The sequence below is a fragment of the Coloeus monedula genome (genome assembly GCF_965178545.1).
Source record: "Coloeus monedula genome assembly, chromosome: 5".
Lineage (NCBI taxonomy): Eukaryota > Metazoa > Chordata > Aves > Passeriformes > Corvidae > Coloeus > Coloeus monedula.
Genome location: NC_138785.1, coordinates 43658863 through 43678563, shown reverse-complemented (window position 1 = coordinate 43678563; position 19701 = coordinate 43658863). Strand labels below are relative to the sequence as shown.

The 19701-nt window shown below is 37.9% G+C and overlaps 1 protein-coding gene across 3 annotated transcripts in view; it reads left to right on the top strand.

Moving 5' to 3' along the window:
• Positions 1-17270, top strand: part of FAT1 (FAT atypical cadherin 1) — a 107939-nt gene extending 90669 nt beyond the window's left edge. The window contains exons 19-28 of one of the 3 annotated variants that reach the window (XM_082282334.1): positions 4462-5263; positions 6204-6335; positions 6445-6608; positions 7164-7626; positions 8158-8311; positions 8543-8653; positions 8867-9498; positions 9749-9880; positions 14730-14765; positions 15669-17270. In XM_082282334.1, the coding sequence (XP_082138460.1) occupies positions 4462-5263; positions 6204-6335; positions 6445-6608; positions 7164-7626; positions 8158-8311; positions 8543-8653; positions 8867-9498; positions 9749-9880; positions 14730-14765; positions 15669-16294 (3252 nt within the window). In that variant the 3' untranslated portion in view covers positions 16295-17270. Of the gene's footprint in view, positions 1-4461; positions 5264-6203; positions 6336-6444; positions 6609-7163; positions 7627-8157; positions 8312-8542; positions 8654-8866; positions 9499-9742; positions 9881-14729; positions 14766-15668 lie in introns of all 3 variants that reach the window. The other 2 variants (XM_082282333.1, XM_082282335.1) reach the window with 2 other exon arrangements.
• The last annotated feature ends 2431 nt before the right edge of the window (positions 17271-19701 follow it).

Genomic DNA, 19701 nt, shown 5'->3' with positions numbered 1-19701 from the left:
AAACATGCACTTGCAGAATTTTAGAACAATACTGTTTATAACAGTGTATGCTGAATTCTGTCAATATTGGGATAATTGTGACATATTTACACAAAGTCTGTTTTCTTTGGGGAAAGAAAAAAAATTCCCACAGATACTGTAATTTGCTGTTTGAGTCACTAAAATGCTAGTAACCAGGAACCATCAGTATAAGGATGGATATAGTTTCATTTAAATGTAGTTTAGTTTAGGGTTTAAGAATTGGTATGAAAAAGGTATATCATTCCTCAGCCATTATTTTCCTCAATAGTGATATGCCAATTCCCTCAAAGTCACTTTTTTGTTTATGAATGTTTTTCCTGTATATGGAATCAGTGTAGTATAAGATGGATATGTTTTATTTTAAGTCTTCTCTAAGCAGTAACTAATTTCTATTTAATTTGCTTTTAAAATGTATTCTTATAAATGCACATATAGGCAGTTATGTTTGTTCCATATAGACTGTTACACTGACTTTGCCACATTTCATGATTTAGCTGCACCTTTGGCCCTTCCTAATGTGACTGGCTTTTCTTAAGTGTGAGGTGCCTTTCTAACATCTTCCTCTGGGTGGAATCTTGCAGTTCTTTCATTTCTAAACCACTTCTTGGTCTCTAGGCTGCTTGTAAACAGCCTGTCAGTACTTCAGCTATCTTGTCTTCAGCACAGCAGCTGAAAAGTGCCTTTTTATTAGGGAATGAATATGGGCTATTTTAATGGCATCCAGTAGCAAAACAAGCATCTTAAAACAAATGTACTCATTTAGAACAAAGACTTCTCAGAGATTGTAAATCATTAAAGCAGACTGTACTAATGTGCATCATTTGTGTGCTGTACTACCCAGTCTCAGTATTTTGGACCTGTCTAGTCTGTTGATTTCCAAGTTTCCCAACTGATTCTGGAAATACATCACTGTAATTGCCATTTGTCATTTTACACTTTGCTAGCTTTTTTTCAATAGACGTGCTGCTATTATTTGCTATTATGTTACGATACATGGGTATGAAGTCATCCAAGACTAAAACTAGCATTGTCCTATCACAAGACTCCAGTTCCAATGATACGCACAAAACTATAGGCATGGCTGTTGAGGAAAAATATTCTTCCTCTGTTCGTTTAAAATAATATTTTTTAACATCAGTAGGAAGGCATTTTCTCAAGTTTGCATTGTGTTCATTTTCTGCATTTTGATCTTGCAAATCACAAGTTAATGTGATTTAATGGCTGTGTCTGATCTCTTGATACCTGTTTTCAGTTTTTAACTGACCTTCACTGCTGTGCTTTTCAGTATTGACAGCTTTCACCTTAGTTGCTTTCTGAATGGATTGGTGAGGTAGTTGTGTGTAGTGGGTTTGGTTTGTAAACAGGCAGAAACACCAATTTAGTGTAGTGGTTTGGTCCAAAATACTCATTACTGTTTATCTTCTGTGAGATAAGAATTAGGAGAAACACAAAGCAGGCACCAAACTTGAAAAAATGTAAAGAAGTTTATTAACAGACCTAAAAGAAGAAAAAAAATCATACCACACCTTCAGAACTCTTCTCCTCCCCCCACCTTCCCACCTTTCTCCCTTCTCCCATTGACAGTGTAAAAAGACAACCCTTGAGATGTTCAGTTCTGTTTACCCACTTCCATAATAACCTTGTTCAGTCCATTTAGGAAGAGGAGTCTCTCTGGCCCATGCTATGAAAACGTTATCACAATGAGACAGCCGCCTGGGCTGGTTCTCTGCTCGCATGTGAGTCCCTTCTCACGACTTGCAGCTTTTCCCACAACTGCTTTCAAGGGTCCACTCTTGAATTACTGGGGTACAATTTTAAGGTTGAGCCATTCAGAAATAAAAGTTCTCTTCACCCATCTCTGGGAGCATTTCATCTCTAGGAACAGAGGCCCTCTTCCTTCCCTGGGAGCAAAGGGTCCTCCTCATCTTCATCTCTAGGACTATCTCTGGGAGCATCTCTAGGAACTGAGGTTTTCTCCTTTTCCATTTGGAGCAAAAGTCGTCATCGCTTCCATCTCTCCCTGTCCAAACTTCTCATGAAATTACAGCTGCTTCAGCATCTGCCTATCTCAGCACAGGTGCTTTTGCTCACAAGTACAAGTTGAACACTCCACCCCCCATGCCTTCATGAAATTACAGTGGGTACTCTGATACATCATAGCTTTACAACAGAATTTCAGCTTTAAGCATCTCCTCTTTCTTCTCCCTCAGGTTTTCAGCTCTTCACAGCACTAAAAGGGTTAATCTCACCCAGGCCTTGCAGCTGGAATATCGCTTATCGCTGTTGGTCACATGATCTTTTGCCGGACAGTGGTGCAGCTTCAGCTGAATCTTGGCCGCATTGGAGAGGGGGAGCCGGGCCGCTCTGTCTGCACATAGCAGGGCTGTGGGGGTTCCGCAGGTGGAACAGGGCCCATCGGCTCCAGGATGGCCGTGGCCTGGCCCGGCCTGGCCCGAGCAGGGCCTGGGCTGGGCCCGCTGGCCCCCGCACGGGGCCTGCAGCCACCTGTGCCAGCACCGGAAACGAGAGAGCACTCTGCCTGGTGTTTGTCTATTCTTAAATGTGTATCACAGAGGCAGTCACAACTTTAAGTGGCTTAGAGAATTGTCCATATTCAAACTGGCCAGCTGATAGGTTCTATCAGGTCTCAGAGGAAGCTGTAAGCACCCCTTTGCAAGAACATCACTTCCGGGACTATGCTTGCTAACCCATGACATTGTGGTTTTAATTTACAGGCATGCTTTCATTTGAAAAAACTCAAAACCAAAAAGAAACCCATTAAAACCACAGAAACTTTCCCCATATGCACTTTATGCACCCACTATCTCCAAAAGACTTTACTTTTGTCATTTTAATAGAAACAAGAATTTTTTTTATTTCCCAATGGTCACCTTATATGGGCATGCCACTCGTATTTGCTTTCCCTCTCTGCAAAGGAAATAGATTGTCCATTAGCAAATGTCTCACAGCATTAGTGTGCAAAATCCTCAGCTATGAGTCATGCAGTCCTTTGTGCTACACTCTGAAGTCTTCAGTTTAAAACCACAGCACATTTTTAAATATCTGCACTATTGAAAAACCATTTCTCCTGGGGCTCTTCTTTCCTACTTGCTGCCCATTTGTTATAATTTTGCTTGTCTGTTTGTTTTGCGCCTTTTATTGTTTCCCTTGGGCATTTCTTCTGTAGCTAAACTGCCTGCCTTGTCTTGTTTCCAGGCAGAGATCTAGGCAAAACAAAATTTTGCCAACTTGACCCAAAGCTCTCCTTATTTGTTTGGGTAACCGGAGGGCAAGTTTTTAGCCATGCCTGTCTTTTGGAGTTAACAGATGAAGACATGTAGTTCCAGAAGACACATACTACCTTTTAAAAATGCTATGTTTATGTGCCCATCCACAGATAATCTTGTGCCTGGAGTTACCTCTCTTTTGCTTAAATTTGTATGAAAAATCAAAAGCAGTGCCTCTGCATGGATCTTCAAAGTGTTCTCTGTAAAATTATTGCAAAATCTTTTAAACAATGCAGAATATCTTGTACTTTCTGAGCCCTGTATATCCCCTCTGTATCTTCAGATGTCTCCAGTTCTTCTTTAACTATTTCTTCAGTGTCACTTTCAGTAACTGGGAGAGAGTTCTGGAAAAAGGTTAGATGGGAAACAAGAGGTGAGAAATAAAAGGAAAAAAGTGAACCCAAGGGAATGCTCTTTTCTCACTTTTCCACTCTTTTTTTTGTACTGTCTTCATACAATAACAGTGTATGTCTTTGTCCAAAAGAGGTGGAGAATAGGGTGTTCAAAAAGGCTTTGAAATTGAATTAGGTTGATACAGTTAAAGATAGTTAATTAACTGTCTGAAGCGAATAGCACTACGGGTGGTTTTTTTTTACCCTTTCTGTGACCAAAAATCATGAAAGGCAACATAATTAATTGTAGCTTTCTGTATGCATTTTTTTCCTTTTGAAGTACTGTTTGGCACAGTGCATTTAGTTTATCTTCCAGACCACCTCCTAACTGTGGTGAAGCATGTTGTAAATTTCTAGTGCATGACTCATTTCAAGTTTGTAATGTGTTTCCATGCTTGATATCAAAAGACTTCAAGCACCATCTGCTGTCTGAAATCAGCTACTGTGCATTTCCTCTGTATTTGCTACCAGTGTTAGTAGCTTCCTGGCATTTTCAGGTAATAAGAGCACTGTAGGCTTTTAGCCTTGGGAGAAGTGAAAACCTGTTTGTGTGTGCCTGCTTATATATGCTTTTAAATTTTCAGTATTAGCTTTTGTGTCAGGAATTGTGTTATGGAATTTATGTAAAGCATTTTCCAATAGGACTTTTTGTCAGGGGTTTTTTTGGTACAAAAATACAGCTCTACTGTATACAGTACCAATATCTACGGTAGAATTTGAGATAAAGCAAAAGTGTAAATCTGTCCTCATCTTCCCTTTAGGTGGCAGATAATGGAAAACCACCGTTGTCATCTTTGACTTACATTGATATTAGAGTTATTGAGGAAAGCATTTATTCTCCAGCGATACTGCCTCTGGAAATCTTTATCACAGCCTTTGGGGAAGAATATTCAGGTGGTGTCATTGGAAAAATTCATGCAACCGATCAAGATGTTTATGATACCTTGACATACAGTCTGGACCCCAAAATGGAATCCTTGTTCTCTGTTTCCAGTACTGGTGGCAAACTAATAGCACATAAAAGGTTAGATGTAGGACAGTACCTCCTAAATGTCACTGTTACAGATGGAAAATTTACAACTGCAGCTGATATTACTGTACACATCAGACAAATCACACAAGATGTATTAAATCACAGTATCGCAATACGCTTTGCAAACCTGTCCCCTGAAGAATTCATTGGTGATTACTGGCGCAATTTCCAGAGAGCATTAAGAAATATCTTGGGCGTGAGGAGAAATGACATCCAGATTGTTAGTTTGCAGCCTTCTGATCCTCCTTCTAATCTGGATGTCCTCCTGAATATTGAAAAGTCTGGTAGCTCTCACCACCCAATGAGAATTTTGCTCCACAAGATAAACTCTTCTGTGCCTGACCTGGAGGAGATTTTGGGTGTCCGGATAATTGATGTGTTTCATAAGCTCTGCGCAGGCCTAGATTGTCCTTTGAAATTTTGTGAAGAAAAAGTAACAGTGGATGAGAACATCATGTCAACCCACAGCACAGCCAGGTTGAGTTTTGTCACTCCCCGTCATCACAGAACAGCAGTTTGTCTTTGTGAAGGTAAGAAACACAGTAAGGAAAACTGTATCCTTGAAAAGATTGTCCCGGTTTTAAAAAGCTGTAATCCACAGATGGAAATTTATATTACAGGACAAGATTAAGAATGTTCTGTAACTCTCTCCACAGTATTTGCCTAATTTTCTTCATAGGAAAGAGTAATTCTTTCTTATATCATTACCTCATTTCAAGAGTTTACATTATACAAGCTTATGGGAGCAGATCTTTATTTTTTTTATAGGCACACCTTCATTTTCCATTTTATGAAGTTAATTTTTTTTCTTGCCTATCCTATATTGATGGCCATTTTCAGTCTTGTGTGCACAAAGTTAAGTTCCTGCAAAGCACCTGAATACTTCCTTTTTTCTGCTTAGAGGAGTAGCCCACACAGTTTCCAAATTCGGTTGGCAATAAGAGGGTAATATGGAAAATGAATATTCATTAAAATATATTTAAGTATAAAGATTTCTTGCAGAAGATTAATTTATCTTTATCTCTGAGGAAAACAGCATTGCTTTTTAAAACCAGGACTTAACCTTGCTGGGTGAACTTGCCCATGTGAAGTAAATATTTAAAGCCTGTTCCTTTCCTGTCTCAAATACAGACATGCTTTTCTCTGCTCTCCCCAGCCTACTCGGTCCATGTTTAATATCTACATGTTGGGTTTTGTGGCGAATGGTTCTAATGTTAAGCCCTAAACCACAACACCAGTTTCCCAATCTTACCGACTGAATTGAGTAATCAAGATAAAGATGAGCATCAGCCACTCTATATGCTATTTGTCTAGTCTGTGCCAATCATGCCCCATTAGCTGTTATTTCACTTCCTTGTCTGAGAGTTAGGAATATCATTTAGGTTACTTTCAGCTACTGTACTTAAGAGTTCCTTTTCACAAAATACCATTACCACTAACAGAAAAGAAATAATGGATTTGGTTTTACAGAAGGGAAATGCCCCCTGGTGAACAGTGTGTGTGAAGGAAACCCATGTCCTGAAGGTACTGAATGTTTAGGAGATCCAAAGGAAGGAAAATACACCTGTGTTTGCCCAGACAGCAAAGCTGGACAATGCCCCGGTAAGGATGTAACTCTAAAAAATTTTGTGTAAAACTATATTACTTTCCGAACAAAAATTTAGTTCCAGTCCTGTGCTAATACTTTTTTATGCTTTTCTGTATTTCTAAGCATCAGCTGGCTCTGCTGTGACATTTACTGGGAGCAGCTATGTGAAATATCGTCTCATGGAAAATGAGAACAAAGAGGAAATGAAGCTGACAATGAGACTTAGAACTTACTCTGCTCATGCAGTTGTTATGTATGCTCGAGGAACAGACTACAGTATCTTAGAGGTATATTAAAATCTCCCAGTGCGTATCTCCTCCTTTCTTCCTGCCATCTTACTATTTTTGTGCCAGATTAAGAGATTGGGTCACAACATTTCTGTAGAATTGCTATAATTGAAAATTGCCTTAAAGGTAGAGTGTTACACATCCAGGTGACAAACTTGACAAACAGAGTTTTTTAAATGTGTAAACAAACAAAGCTTCCTGAGTCATCTATTTTAAACAACTTTAAATTTATTTGCTTATAATATTGAAGTCCATACAGAAAAAGTCACTTAAAGCACAAGATGAAAGGTATTGAAGTATTGTAATATTTTGATTATGATCTGTGACTACTTTACTAGAGGAAAAAAATGCACAAAATGTACATTTCAATTAAAAGAACCATATAGAATAAATCACAATTGCTGTGACTGTTTGGAAAGCAGTGTTATTAAACTACTTTTTATGAACACCACCATCATCCTGTCTTTCCAGCAAACATAAACTTTTATAGGCATCAATATTTTATACTCTTTAAGTGTGCAGATTATTTATTGATGTTGTGGCTTTCCTCTGTAGATCCATCATGGAAGACTGCAGTATAAATTTGATTGTGGCAGTGGACCTGGGATTGTCTCTGTTCAGAGCACTCAGATAAATGATGGCCAGTGGCATTCCGTATCTCTTGAAGTGGATGGAAACTATGCACGACTTGTTCTGGACAGGGTGCATACTGCATCTGGTACTGCTCCTGGTACTCTTAGAACACTAAATCTAGACAATCATGTGTTTTTTGGTGGTCATATTCGTCAGCAAGGTACAAGACATGGTAGAAGTCCTCAGGTTAGCAATGGTTTCAGAGGCTGTATGGATTCTATTGTACTAAATGGACAAGAGCTGCCCCTAAACAGCAAGCCACGAAATTATGCACACATGGAAGAATCTGTAGATGTCACTCCTGGATGCTTACTGACTGCCACAGATGGCTGTTCAAGCAGCCCGTGTCAGAATGGAGGCATCTGCAACGCACTGTCAAATGGAGGTAAGCTGCTCTTTATTTTTCTGCTTTTAGTTTTCAAAACTGCTTTTCAAATTCTCTGCTTTGAAGGACAAAACAACTTCGTGCATAATTCTGGCTTTCCCAGAGTTGTAGAGGGTTGGCTGTTGAATAGGTAGGAAGGCTGTGTGAACTAGATTCAGTTCCTTGGCGTATGAAGTGGATAAAGTCCATCTGGCAAAGTGGGGATTTAATCTTCAGTGCTGACACTTGAGGTCCATCCTCTTAACTGCCTATTTTGGAATCTTTCTTTTAAAATTCTGAAATCATTGGGACAACTTGCATTTTGTGAGAGAAATGGAAATTATCCTTCAGTCATGTTCAAGAAAACTCTTACTGTTAGACTTGGCCTCATCTTTCGATAAAAACCTTTCTATTTTTTCTCATCCTTTCTCTCTTTAACAGGTAGTTGGGTAGGGAGGAATTTACCTTAAATCTGTAGGTGGGCAGGGAGGATTTTATCTCAAATCCAGTAAAGCTGTGTGCATCTTTCAAAAACACTGTATTTGATTTCAGGCTACTACTGCAAGTGTGCACCTTTGTTTATGGGAACTCACTGCGATGTAAGTGTCAACCCATGTGCTTCCAACCCCTGCCTTTATGGTGGGACTTGCATTCCAGTCAGTGATGATTTTATCTGCCAGTGCCGAGGACAATACACAGGTCAAAGGTATGTTTGTATGGTTCATTGTATCCATGAACCCCTTAGAAAACAGGCTATAAATGTAACACTTCTGTTTCCTTTTTTTATCTGTTTCCTACTTAAAGCTCAAACTTTGAGACGCACTGGAGGTGGCTGAGGTTAACAACAGCCCCTGTGTTACAGCCCTGAATCCCTCATAATAAATTTACTTGCAGTAAGGTAATGGTTCATGTGGTTTTGTTTGTTTTGCCTTTGCAGATGCCAGCTGGGTCCGTATTGCAAAGACAATCCTTGCAAAAACAGTGGCAAGTGTATTGACAGTTTGGATGGACCTGTTTGTGAGTGCGAAGCAGGCTTTCGTGGAGAAAGGTAGGTAGCATTCCACATATATTGAATTTTAATAGTATTAATTGACAGATTAACAGTTCAAACTGGTTGAAATTTGGGATGTTGATAAAGTAGCAAATTGCATGTTAGTGTGCAGTCCCTTATATTAAATATATCTGAAATAGTTGAGAACAAGATTACAACAAAGACTATTGATGTAAACTAAACATCACTGCTGTGCTCTGTTTCTGATAGGTGCCTGTCTGATGTCGATGAATGCATAGAAAACCCATGTCTCAATGGTGCCCTTTGTGAGAATACTTACGGTTCATATCACTGCAACTGTAGTCATGGATTTGGAGGCAAACACTGCACAGACATTGTTCTTAATAAATATGTTTCAACATCTTGGAACATTAGCTTAGCTGAAGTGATTGGGATTATTGTTTTCATCGCAGGAATCTTCTTGCTAGTTGTGATTTTTGTCGTTTGCCGCAAAGTGGTTGGTAGAAAGAAGAAGCACCAGCCAGAACCTGAAGACAAGCAGCTGGGAGCTACAACAGCCTTCTTGCAAAGACCATATTTTGATGCAAAATTGAATAAGAACATTTATTCTGACATCCCGCCGCAGGTTCCTGTTCGTCCCATTTCGTACACTCCAAGCATTCCAAGTGACTCCAGGAACAATCTTGACAGGAATTCTTTCGAAGGGTCTGCTATCCCTGAGCACCCCGAGTTTAGTACTTTTAACCCAGATTCTGTACATGGCCACCGGAAAGCTGTAGCTGTTTGCAGTGTTGCACCAAATTTGCCACCTCCACCTCCCTCCAACTCACCTTCAGACAGTGATTCAATACAGAAACCCAGCTGGGATTTTGACTATGACAGTAAGAGATGTTCTTATTCTTTACTTTCCTGTTAAATGTGTATGCTGGTACAATTTTAATGAGTACAAAGTCTCTGTCTATACCTCTTAGGGTAAAAAAGGCATTATGACTACTGGGTTTTGTCTCTGATCAGGCTTCATGCTCTGCTAAGTTTTGTAAAAACGTGCTGATCTCAACTTTAAATTGTATTGATTCTTTAATCTAGAATCTATTCATTGTCTCACATGAAACTTTTTTCTTTCAGCTAAAGTAGTAGATCTTGACCCCTGCCTTTCTAAGAAGCCTCTGGATGAAAAGAGCTCCCATCCTTACAGTGCTAGAGAAAGCATGTCTGAGGTCCAGTCTCTCAGCTCCTTCCAGTCTGAATCATGTGATGACAATGGTATGTGAAATGCAATCATTCTGTACTGCTGCTTATGTTCATTTGTTCTGTCTTTGTATCTGTATTTCTTAGTAACAATAGGATTTACATATGTTGAATATATATTAAATAGTAGCTTATTTAATATATATTTTTATTTACTTACATTAATACCCACATCTATTAATTTTTAAAAAAATATTTTACCTATCTTACATCTCTTGTTAATTACTGTACCTTAAAATTATATAATCATTCTGCTGCTGGAATATTACAGTGAAAATGCAACTCAGGTTGTTCAGAGCCTTATGTTTAAAACATATTAAAATTTGGTAAACTCTTCTAAGTTATTGTTGGTTATCACCTTATGCGAGCATACAACGAATTTAAAAAAAGACCTCTGCACAAATATAACTTTTGCTTTGCCGTTCAGCTCTCAGTAAAAAACTTTCTGGTGTTACAGTTTCATTTGTTTCCTTCTCTTTTTCTTGCTGCGACCTCAGCTCCCATATGGATCAGATCAGTTCTGAGTGAGAGCAGAGTTTAAGGGACTGCTTGTAAGTTTGATTACTTTAGTAATGAAGGAAACTGCACAAAGAGGAATTTTGTTATAATAGAACAGTATATTTGGCTTTCACCATGATTGAAATGAATTCATAAAAACATTTCATACATTGAAAAAAGCCAATACAAAAATATAAATATTTTGATCACACTTCAAGTCCATCAAAATATAATCAACATACATATTTGTGGGTTTGATTATTTTTAATTGGATGTCCTTTCCATTGTGATGACAGATGCTTTTATAGTTGATATCAATGCATCTATGTATTCAGAAACATGTCATACTGATTGGACAAAGCCACAGTTGTCTCATAACTTAATTCACTAAGTTAAGGTGTTTTGACTCTTTATTCCAATTTCTGCTTTTGTCTCTGCCTGGTAAAAAAGAACTTGAAATTCCTTTAGCTTAGGAATAAAGAACATTCTGCTTCTCAAAGAAGTAGAGTGATTTGTTACTAACAGCATGACAAAAAACCCATCTGTTTAATGATTGGTGAAAGTAAAATGGTATGCTTACAGTCCTCATCATTTTATCAGTGGACCTGATACCAACTTCCAGCTTTTTCTCCTGTGGTTTTAAGTGTTGTGTGGTACATGTTGTTCTCTCTTCCTCACTGTCTCATATGTTTAGTATATTCCTTTTCCCATTTCTTGTCATGTATTGATTACTCATTAATACATCATTTTAAGAGAAATAGCTGTGGCGTCATAGATACTGTTCCTTCCTTCCATTTTGGTAGATTTAGTATTCATTAGCTTGATATTTAATCCCTGAGCTGTGCAAACAAGTTGCATGTGCTTACTTCATTTTACCCTATAAGAATAAATCCTTCTCCATTCCAAAACTATCTTGGAAAAGAGGGAAGACATAAAAAATACATTCATTTTAGGTTTTTTATAAATAAGCATCTAACAGCCTGAATTTAGTACTCCTACTGTGATATCCCTACTTCATACAAAACTTAAGTAGATCAGTAATAGAAGTTTTCAGTAGGTGTTTTTCATATTCTATTCTTTTAGTTCATTTAAGAGAAAATTTCTTTCCCATATCTTTCATTGTCAGGGAGGGAACGTAGTTTACATTTTTAAAGGAGAACTTTAATTTAAAGTAGAACTCCTTAATTCACCCAACACAAGCCTTTAGAAAAGTCTAGTTTGTTGCTATGTAGATAAAGTATTATGCAAATGAATATATTTAGGCAACATTTCAGAAATTCTAAGACAGCTTAAGCAGCCTTGTACTCATGCAAAATGTGCTTCACGAGTAGTTACAAGTACTTTTGCATGTTTAGCAAGAACAAAATTGAGCTTTAGATTTGTGTTTTATGTATTACATGCAACTACTTTCTAGGTAGAGAGTAGATGTGTATATACACCAATAATCTTGCTCTGTAAAATGGTAATGAACTGCAATTTCACAGTGTTGATGGGGGGTTTTATGTATATCTGTATGTTGTTTAAAGTGATACTAACTATAGGTTTGTTTTAATTTGCTCCTTTTATACCTTTTACAAGCTTCCATAGTGACTGTAATACACCTTGTCAATGCTGTTGTTGACTCGGTGGAAAAAGAAGGTATATACATGTTTTCATATTTATTTACTGCTTTGGCAGCATAATGCATGTTTGTCTTCCTACATTGTCTTCTAGTAATGTAGCCCTAGCCAGATGCGAGTTATAAAATATTATTTACTTGGACTTTCTGATAAGTTTTAGCAAAAAATATATTTGTATTGTATATCTATTAATATTTTCTTGCATATCCTGTAGATGCCCTGTGAACAGGTTTCAAAGTGTGATTTCTTGGGTAAAAAAGGATTGGCATAAAAAGATCTTGGTGCTTACTCTCTTCTGAAAATATTCATACTAAAGCTGCCAGCAGAATTGAAACATCAAAGGCAAATACATACAGTAGTGTAGTTGAAACAGCAGCAGCCTCCGCTTCCTTTTCTTCTCCCACCCACACCTGTCGATACCTTGTCCAGCTGAGCAGAATCAGAATGGTCTGATATCAGTACTCACTTTCTTGGTCTTCAGATCAATCTGTCTCATAAGCTGAAAAAACCTGATTTTTGTCTGCAGCTGAGATATATAGCCCTCTCAGTTTAAGTAGTTCATTACTATCCAGCCTTACAACAGTACCTAAAAGGTATGTTTGGTGTATGTATGTAGACACACATACATTTGTGTGTGTAGTAGGTATTTGGAAGTTAGAAAGAGGCAAAGTAGGCGTTTTCAATGGTATTTTATTTCATTTCTGCTAACATTTAAGAACTAACCACTTTGGAAAACACAAACTCTTTACAAAATAATAGTAGTAATAAAAGTCCCAGTGAGTCTATACAAATCCTTACTATTGTTTTAATTGACTAAATAGTACTTTAAGTTCCATTAAAAGGCAAATGATTCACTCCATGACCATGAGTTTGCAGAGATTTCTTCTGAAATAACATCCAGCATATGCTTCCTATTTGTAGATATAGACTAGGAAACATTGTTTTTTACTAAGTCCTACTTAAAATGAAGCCATTGTAAGAACATAAAATTGATTATAGTAGCTAAAGTACACCCTTTTTAATTTACACAGACACTCAAAATAAAGTAGACAAATGCAAAGACTTCTAATTACTTGAGAGTATTTCATTAATGAGGGTGCCATTTCATTAATGTGTACCTATAGACAATAGTTCTCAATGCAGAAAAATTTCAATGCACATTACTTGGGAATGGGAGAATTACAAGGCTAAAAGAGGCCAGATCTACCAGGGGAAATATTAAATAACTTATGCAGATTTTCTCTGAGATTTTAATTGGTAGAATCTAAAAATTATAGATGTAGTTCTCAAGTCAAAAGTACTGCTTGGTGTTTTAGTATCACCATAAGATAAATACAAACACTGTATGTATTGTAGTCATAGAAAGATTAAGTATGTCCTACTCAGCTGCTTCTTAACATTTGAAAGTTTCTGTTCTTAATAAGCATTTCTTCTTTCAAAGCATCTTAGGTAAAGAGTTCTGCTTTTGAGCACCCTCAGGAGGGTGTCAGTTCAAGTAGCAGAGATCCTTACTCAAGCCTTCAGCAAGGTCAAGTTCTGGGAATGATGGTCCTTACCTTTAGTTTCCCCAAGTGTTTCTGTCCAGCAGGTATCCTGGTAGCATGAGCTGTAGCTAATTTCATCATAGGACAGTTTTAGGCCTGTGTTCTCTGCACTGCTCCTCAGGTTGTAGCCTGATGCAAATCAGCAATGCTGAGTGCAAGAGAAAATATAGCTCCAATCTAGCAGATTGTCACATAAAGATGGGCACATCAGGTTCTAGTTTGTGTTTCTGTCATTTATGTTAAAGGGTCTTTGCTTCAGAAGAAGAGGAAAGGCAAGATCTCTCCATTCCTTGGTAAAAGTGTTCTAAATCATAAAGCCTTTTGGCTTTAGTTTTGCACCCAATTTCCCAGGAAAAAATAAAGAATGTTGTCTTCTAAGCAGACTAGTAATCAGAACCTTCTCCTGGAGTTGAGGCCAGAGATGTTTTAAGAGTCTCAGAACTCAGACTGACATCTCCATTAGTCTGAACAGTATTTTTCTTGTCTGGGCTAGACAAGCTTGAAAAAACAGGAACTTCTCTCCAAGGAGTCAACCTCTGTCCCTTCAGTCTTCCAGCAGATGAAAGTATGAATTCTTAGGAGAAGATTCTGCTATTAGGATAGGCATCGCTCATCCTTAGAGACTAATAGGGAATATAGATTTCTGAAGAGAGAAGGGTTTAGTATTTGTCAGATAACACAAGGCAGTTCTCTGCTGAGCATGAGTTGTTGGAATTGCCATACAAAGGGAGGCAGGTTTCCTAGTGCTTTGTGTGTGGAAGCCAGACGCTAAAGGAAGAGTTACCTTGATACTCGAGGGATACTTGAAAGTGTGCCAATAGATGGAGCCCTGTACAGAAAAACAAGGGCAGATACAAGGAAAGAAAAAAATCAGATCAAGTCCTATTACCCTCTGTAGCAGAAGTCCTGCATATACTGATACAAGGATTTCAGTAAACTCCAGACTGCAGATTTTACCACAAGACAGCCATATCCCACATGGGCTGTACATTAATTCAGTAGCTGTCCTACAGTTCAAGTCTTAACAAATAAGGAGCCCAGGAGAAATTTTTTTTAAAAAGCCAACTTTAGTATTGCTAATTGAACTGAACAAAAGCAGCATGAATGTCACAGTGGCTAGTCATTGTTTGTCTTCATATTGGTTCTACTATTTGATTCCTAACTACAGATGTTTTCTCCTTTTTCTTATTCTGCCACCTAAAGAATCTTTTGCTGTTCCTGACCTCAGCAATTCAAGAGGTGACTTCTGCATGCAGTTCATTGATGTTCACCAAAATATTTGGTTTTAACACTGACTTACTATCAGTTGCTTGCTGTGCATTTGTCTGCAGTGATTTCCCTTTACTAGATTTGCACTGTATTACAACAATGTATTTTTTTTTTTTGATATTCAGATGAGAGAAACTATTGGTTTTTAGTGAGTTTAGGCTTACATCTAGTTTCCAGCAGACAAATACAAACTTATTCAAATGGAGTTTGTAAGAGAGGATCAAGTCCAGTCATTTTTGCATGATTAAGCTTGATTTTGCTGTTTTGTTCTTGTATTTGAATGTGGAATGTCTTTACTAATAATCAAAGATGTTTATCAGAGGTGTGGCAGTTCCTGCAGAGCTAACAGTATTTTTTGAAATTAACTTTTTAATTTGCTTAAGCGGTAAAGTCACTTTAAATGGTCTGAATACTTTACCAAATAGAAATTGCTTCTTTTATGTAATAAGGTCATGGGTTATATGTGCTAAATATATTTTAAGAGAACTAGGCCATTGTTATCACCTTAACTAATTACTCAACAACAATTAAGTGTTAGCTGCACCAGGCAGGGTGTTGATTCTTTGCTATCCAGTGAACAATTCTATACCATTATGCATTGTGACAGCACATTCCATAGGTGACTACAGCTCTTCCCATGTTAGGTGTTTTGTCTGAGAAAATGTAAAAGTTCAAGTGTGAATGATGCACTGTCTCATGCATGGCATAAAGTAGAGTTGAATGTCTTTTGTGCAACCAGGGCAAAATGCTGATTAACAAGTAGTGTCCTAATCACAGTGATTATTGTCTTAATACATGTGTTGGTTTCTCAATTCAGACTGACTTGAATACAAGATAGTAATACTACTTTTTTTTTTTTAATTAACTTTTTAGGTTATCACTGGGATACATCAGATTGGATGCCAAGTGTTCAGTTGCCAGGTATCCAAGAGTATCCAAATTACGAAGTGGTTGAGGAGTCAGCTCCCCTCTACACAGATCCAAATGCCATCGATACAGACTATTACCCTGGTGGTTATGACATAGAAAGTGATTTTCCACCTCCACCTGATGACTTCCCTGCACCTGATGAGCTTCCACCGTTACCACCTGAATACAGCGACCAGTTTGAGTCAATACAGCCACCCAGAGACATGCCAGCCGTAGGTAGTTTGGGTTCTTCTACAAGGAGCAGGCAGAGATTTAACCTTAATCAGTACCTTCCCCATCACTACCCTGCAGACATGTCAGAACCTCAGACTACACCCAGTGGTGGCAGTGGCAGCTACAGAGAACCGTACGCTTCATACTCACTGGGGTTCAATCAAGACTTTGAAGCACCCACTGTAGACAACATGTCCATGTCTGTGTATGCTTCCACAGCCTCCTGCTCAGATGTGTCAGCATGCTGTGAAATGGAGTCTGAAGTCATGATGAGTGACTATGAGAGTGGAGACGATGGTCACTTTGAAGATGTGAAAATTCCTCCACTTGATTCCCAGCAACATACAGAAGTCTGACACACTCAACAAAAGTGCCTGGACTCTAACAAACTTTATCAAATCTAGAACAATTTTCAAGAGCTTTTTTATTTTTTCTTCTTTTTTTTCCAGCCACAGTGAATGCTTTTGTTTCAGTGAGCTAAACTGGCATGGCAGCATTGGATCATGCAGTTCATTTCACTAGAGGAACCTCTTTCCATTTCCTGACCTACTATACTTGGAAAGTTCCAAGATTTCCATTGGCTGTGCCATTTCTGAACATCCTTTATGTACTTACATTGTTCTGTGTTTAAGAAAAATCACATACCACTTTTCCATGTTAGCATGATGCATATATTTATATAGTTCTAATGCAATTAATTTTCTCCTACTTTTTGTAAATTTTATGTACAGTTTTGATTTTAATAGTTTTAACTAGATTTTGTAGATATTTTGTGAATTTGTTTTCCACTGAAACTAGTGGTGTTAGTGTGCCATTAAAAATGAGCACCCTGACTTATTACAGTCAGGGCATCACTGTATGTATTCCCCTGAAAACTAAGGTTTGACATTTCATTGTAAAACATTCAACATATTCACAAAATTTCAATTTTACATACATTAGGTCTGATATTTTTCTGGGTCAGCTATATGGAAATGTCTTAAATGGGTTGCTGTATTTTAGAACTGTAAACATTTTTTTTTCCCTTCTTGGAAAATGTGCTGGGGACCCTCTGCATACCAGTTTAGAACCAAAACCACCGTGACACAGTTTTTATAGTGTCTGTATATTTGTGATCCAATGGTCTTGTAAAGGTTTTTACTGAAAATTACCATTAGCCAGTCTTTCTTACTGACAATAAATTATTAATAAAATACTTTAGCTTTGCTCTGTGTATCTCTATTATATAATATACCATTGACAAAGCATTCAGTGCAGCATTTTTTAAGTCTGTATATGTTTTGTACTGTATTAAGTTACTTGCTCCAAGCAACTCGTTTTCCTCTCCTCCAAAATCAGCCTGCAGCTGTGTTAGAGATGCTCACAAGATGGCAGTGTGTGTCTGCTTAATGGTGTTTTTAAAAGTAATCGGGCCAGTCTGAATAAAGATTGATGGGTATCAAACTGCAGTAGCCTTCTCGGTAGTTTGCATTTTTCTTTAAACATATAATATCAGCTATGTAAATTGCTGAATATTTTTTCTCAAGTCCCAAAAACATATACAAAAAAAATCCCCAAGATCTTGAAAGCAGTTTCTCCCCTCCTTTATCACCTGAATACTTACTTTCATGACTAGTTACCCCTTGATTGTGCACCTGCATGCTGAAATGGCCATGTCATTGTCTGACTTTGTGCTAAATAGTTGGTGGTTTCCTGCAATTATATTTCAGTTGCAGTTTCTTACGTTAAGTTCATACTAGAAGTTTACCTTGAAGAAGTAAAGATGGAATACAGGTTTCCTGTGTATTATCTAGCTGTTTTTCTGACTAGAAAATAATAAAGCCTTTAACAGAGTTCTCTAGCATAAATTTGGCCTGATGGTAAGCTCAAGGAATAATATAACTGTCTTCTGCCTCTTGCTTGAGGGATGCTTTTTAAGTTCAGAACAGATTTCCTGGCACATTAGTGAATTTTTAATATAGCCTGGAATCCTTTCAGCTCCACCTCCATTTTGTTCCTACTGTCATAAAGTTCTGTAGCCTAGAAATATACAATATCAGATTCTCTCAGTCATGAGAGCTAAGCCTCAGCCTTCTACCATCTAGGGGAACAGGGTACTGTATTTGGAGTGCTATTTATATACAAAATGGAACAACTCCCAGCTTGGCAGCTGTATAATGGAAATGGAGTGGATTACAGGACACAGCCAGGCACAGACATTCCTGTGCTAACTTGCCCATATGCAGGTTAAGAATCTCATGACTTATGTAAAAAGGCTGAAAAATCAATAGGTTTAAACCCACATTCTGGCTGTGCACTGCAGTATTCACCCTGGTAACTAGGAGCCTTTTGTACATCAGGCTGTTAGAATTTTGCTATTTAATAGCTTTAGAAGAATCTTACAGACCCTGTGAGCGGAGGGTGTCACACACTCTGTAGTGGTTCACATCCCTGCTTAAGGCACATGTCGAGTGAGGAAGGTTAAGCTTAGAGGCAGTTCTACTCAAGATTCCTTAATATCTGCTGCTCAGTAGGAATGGTCTCAGGAGTCAGCAAGAGGAAGACGCTGCAGAAATTTGCATCATTTCTCAGTTGATCAGGGTTCCCAGTAAAGATGAAAGCCTACAAATACATTTTCTAGAGTTACTCATTTACAGAAGAAAGGCCTGAAGACATATTTTTAAAACTGAGAGGTGTGAAAGGACAGAAATATCAACACTTAAATATACTTTTATTTGTAGTACTGTGAACTGAAGGCTAACATAGAACACGAAGCTCAAAAGGAACAATGTCTCATTATTCTACAATGAAATTCCATGTAGGTGTATGAGAATGTTTTGTTGAAAGTATGTATTTTTTTTACCTCTCCACAAGAACTGTGCTGCTAGGCAACATGCAACATCCAGGTTATACTTCACAGCAGAAAACAAGGCTGCATCATAACACTCACTTATGGAAATAGCAGGCATTTTCAACTCCACAGCAGCTTTGCTGTTGGTGTGTAAAGCAAGGACACGTTGGACAAATGCTCCCTTTGTAGGGAGCTTTTATCGCCTAATTCAGGTCCAGTAAGTATAATTAAACCTATTTGCCCACAAAGAGCTACAGCAATACACCAGATGAAGCTGGTGACATTTTAAACCCAACTAAAACTGGTAACAGCAGAGCATTGCTGTTGGACTCAACAGTAGTCCAATACATCAAAAGCATTGGCCAGGTGATTTATTTTATAAACCAAACATTTTAAAATAAGGAATTTCAGTGAAGTCACACATTCACTATTTCAGTGTTCATCTGTCCTCATGTTGTCACACCAGTTTTTCCCATTCCTTCTTACCCTGCCAAAGGGCACCACTGAGAAGAGCCTGCCTCTGTCTTTACAGCTTCACATCAGGTATTTATAAACATTATTAAGTTCCCCACTGAGCCTTCTTTTTTCCCCAGATTTATCAGCCTCAGTTCTCTCAGCCTCTCATATGAAAGCAGCTCCAGTCTCTTAATCATCTTACTGGCCCTTTGCTGAACTGTAGTTAGCTCCCCCATGGAAGTATTTTTTTTCTATTTTAAAATACTTATAAGCTGGTAGCATTTAAAGTTTTACTGAGCAGATTTGAGTCCAGCTCATTGCTGCTTTGACCATTCTACATTTTGAGTGAATGAAATGTCACTTTGCCTTGAAGCAGAGAACCTGGTTAAGAGTAATTGAGGCAGAAACAACAACAGACAACCCTATGAAACTTCTTTCATTAAGTATTTAACACACCTGGTCTGAGAACTCCAGGAC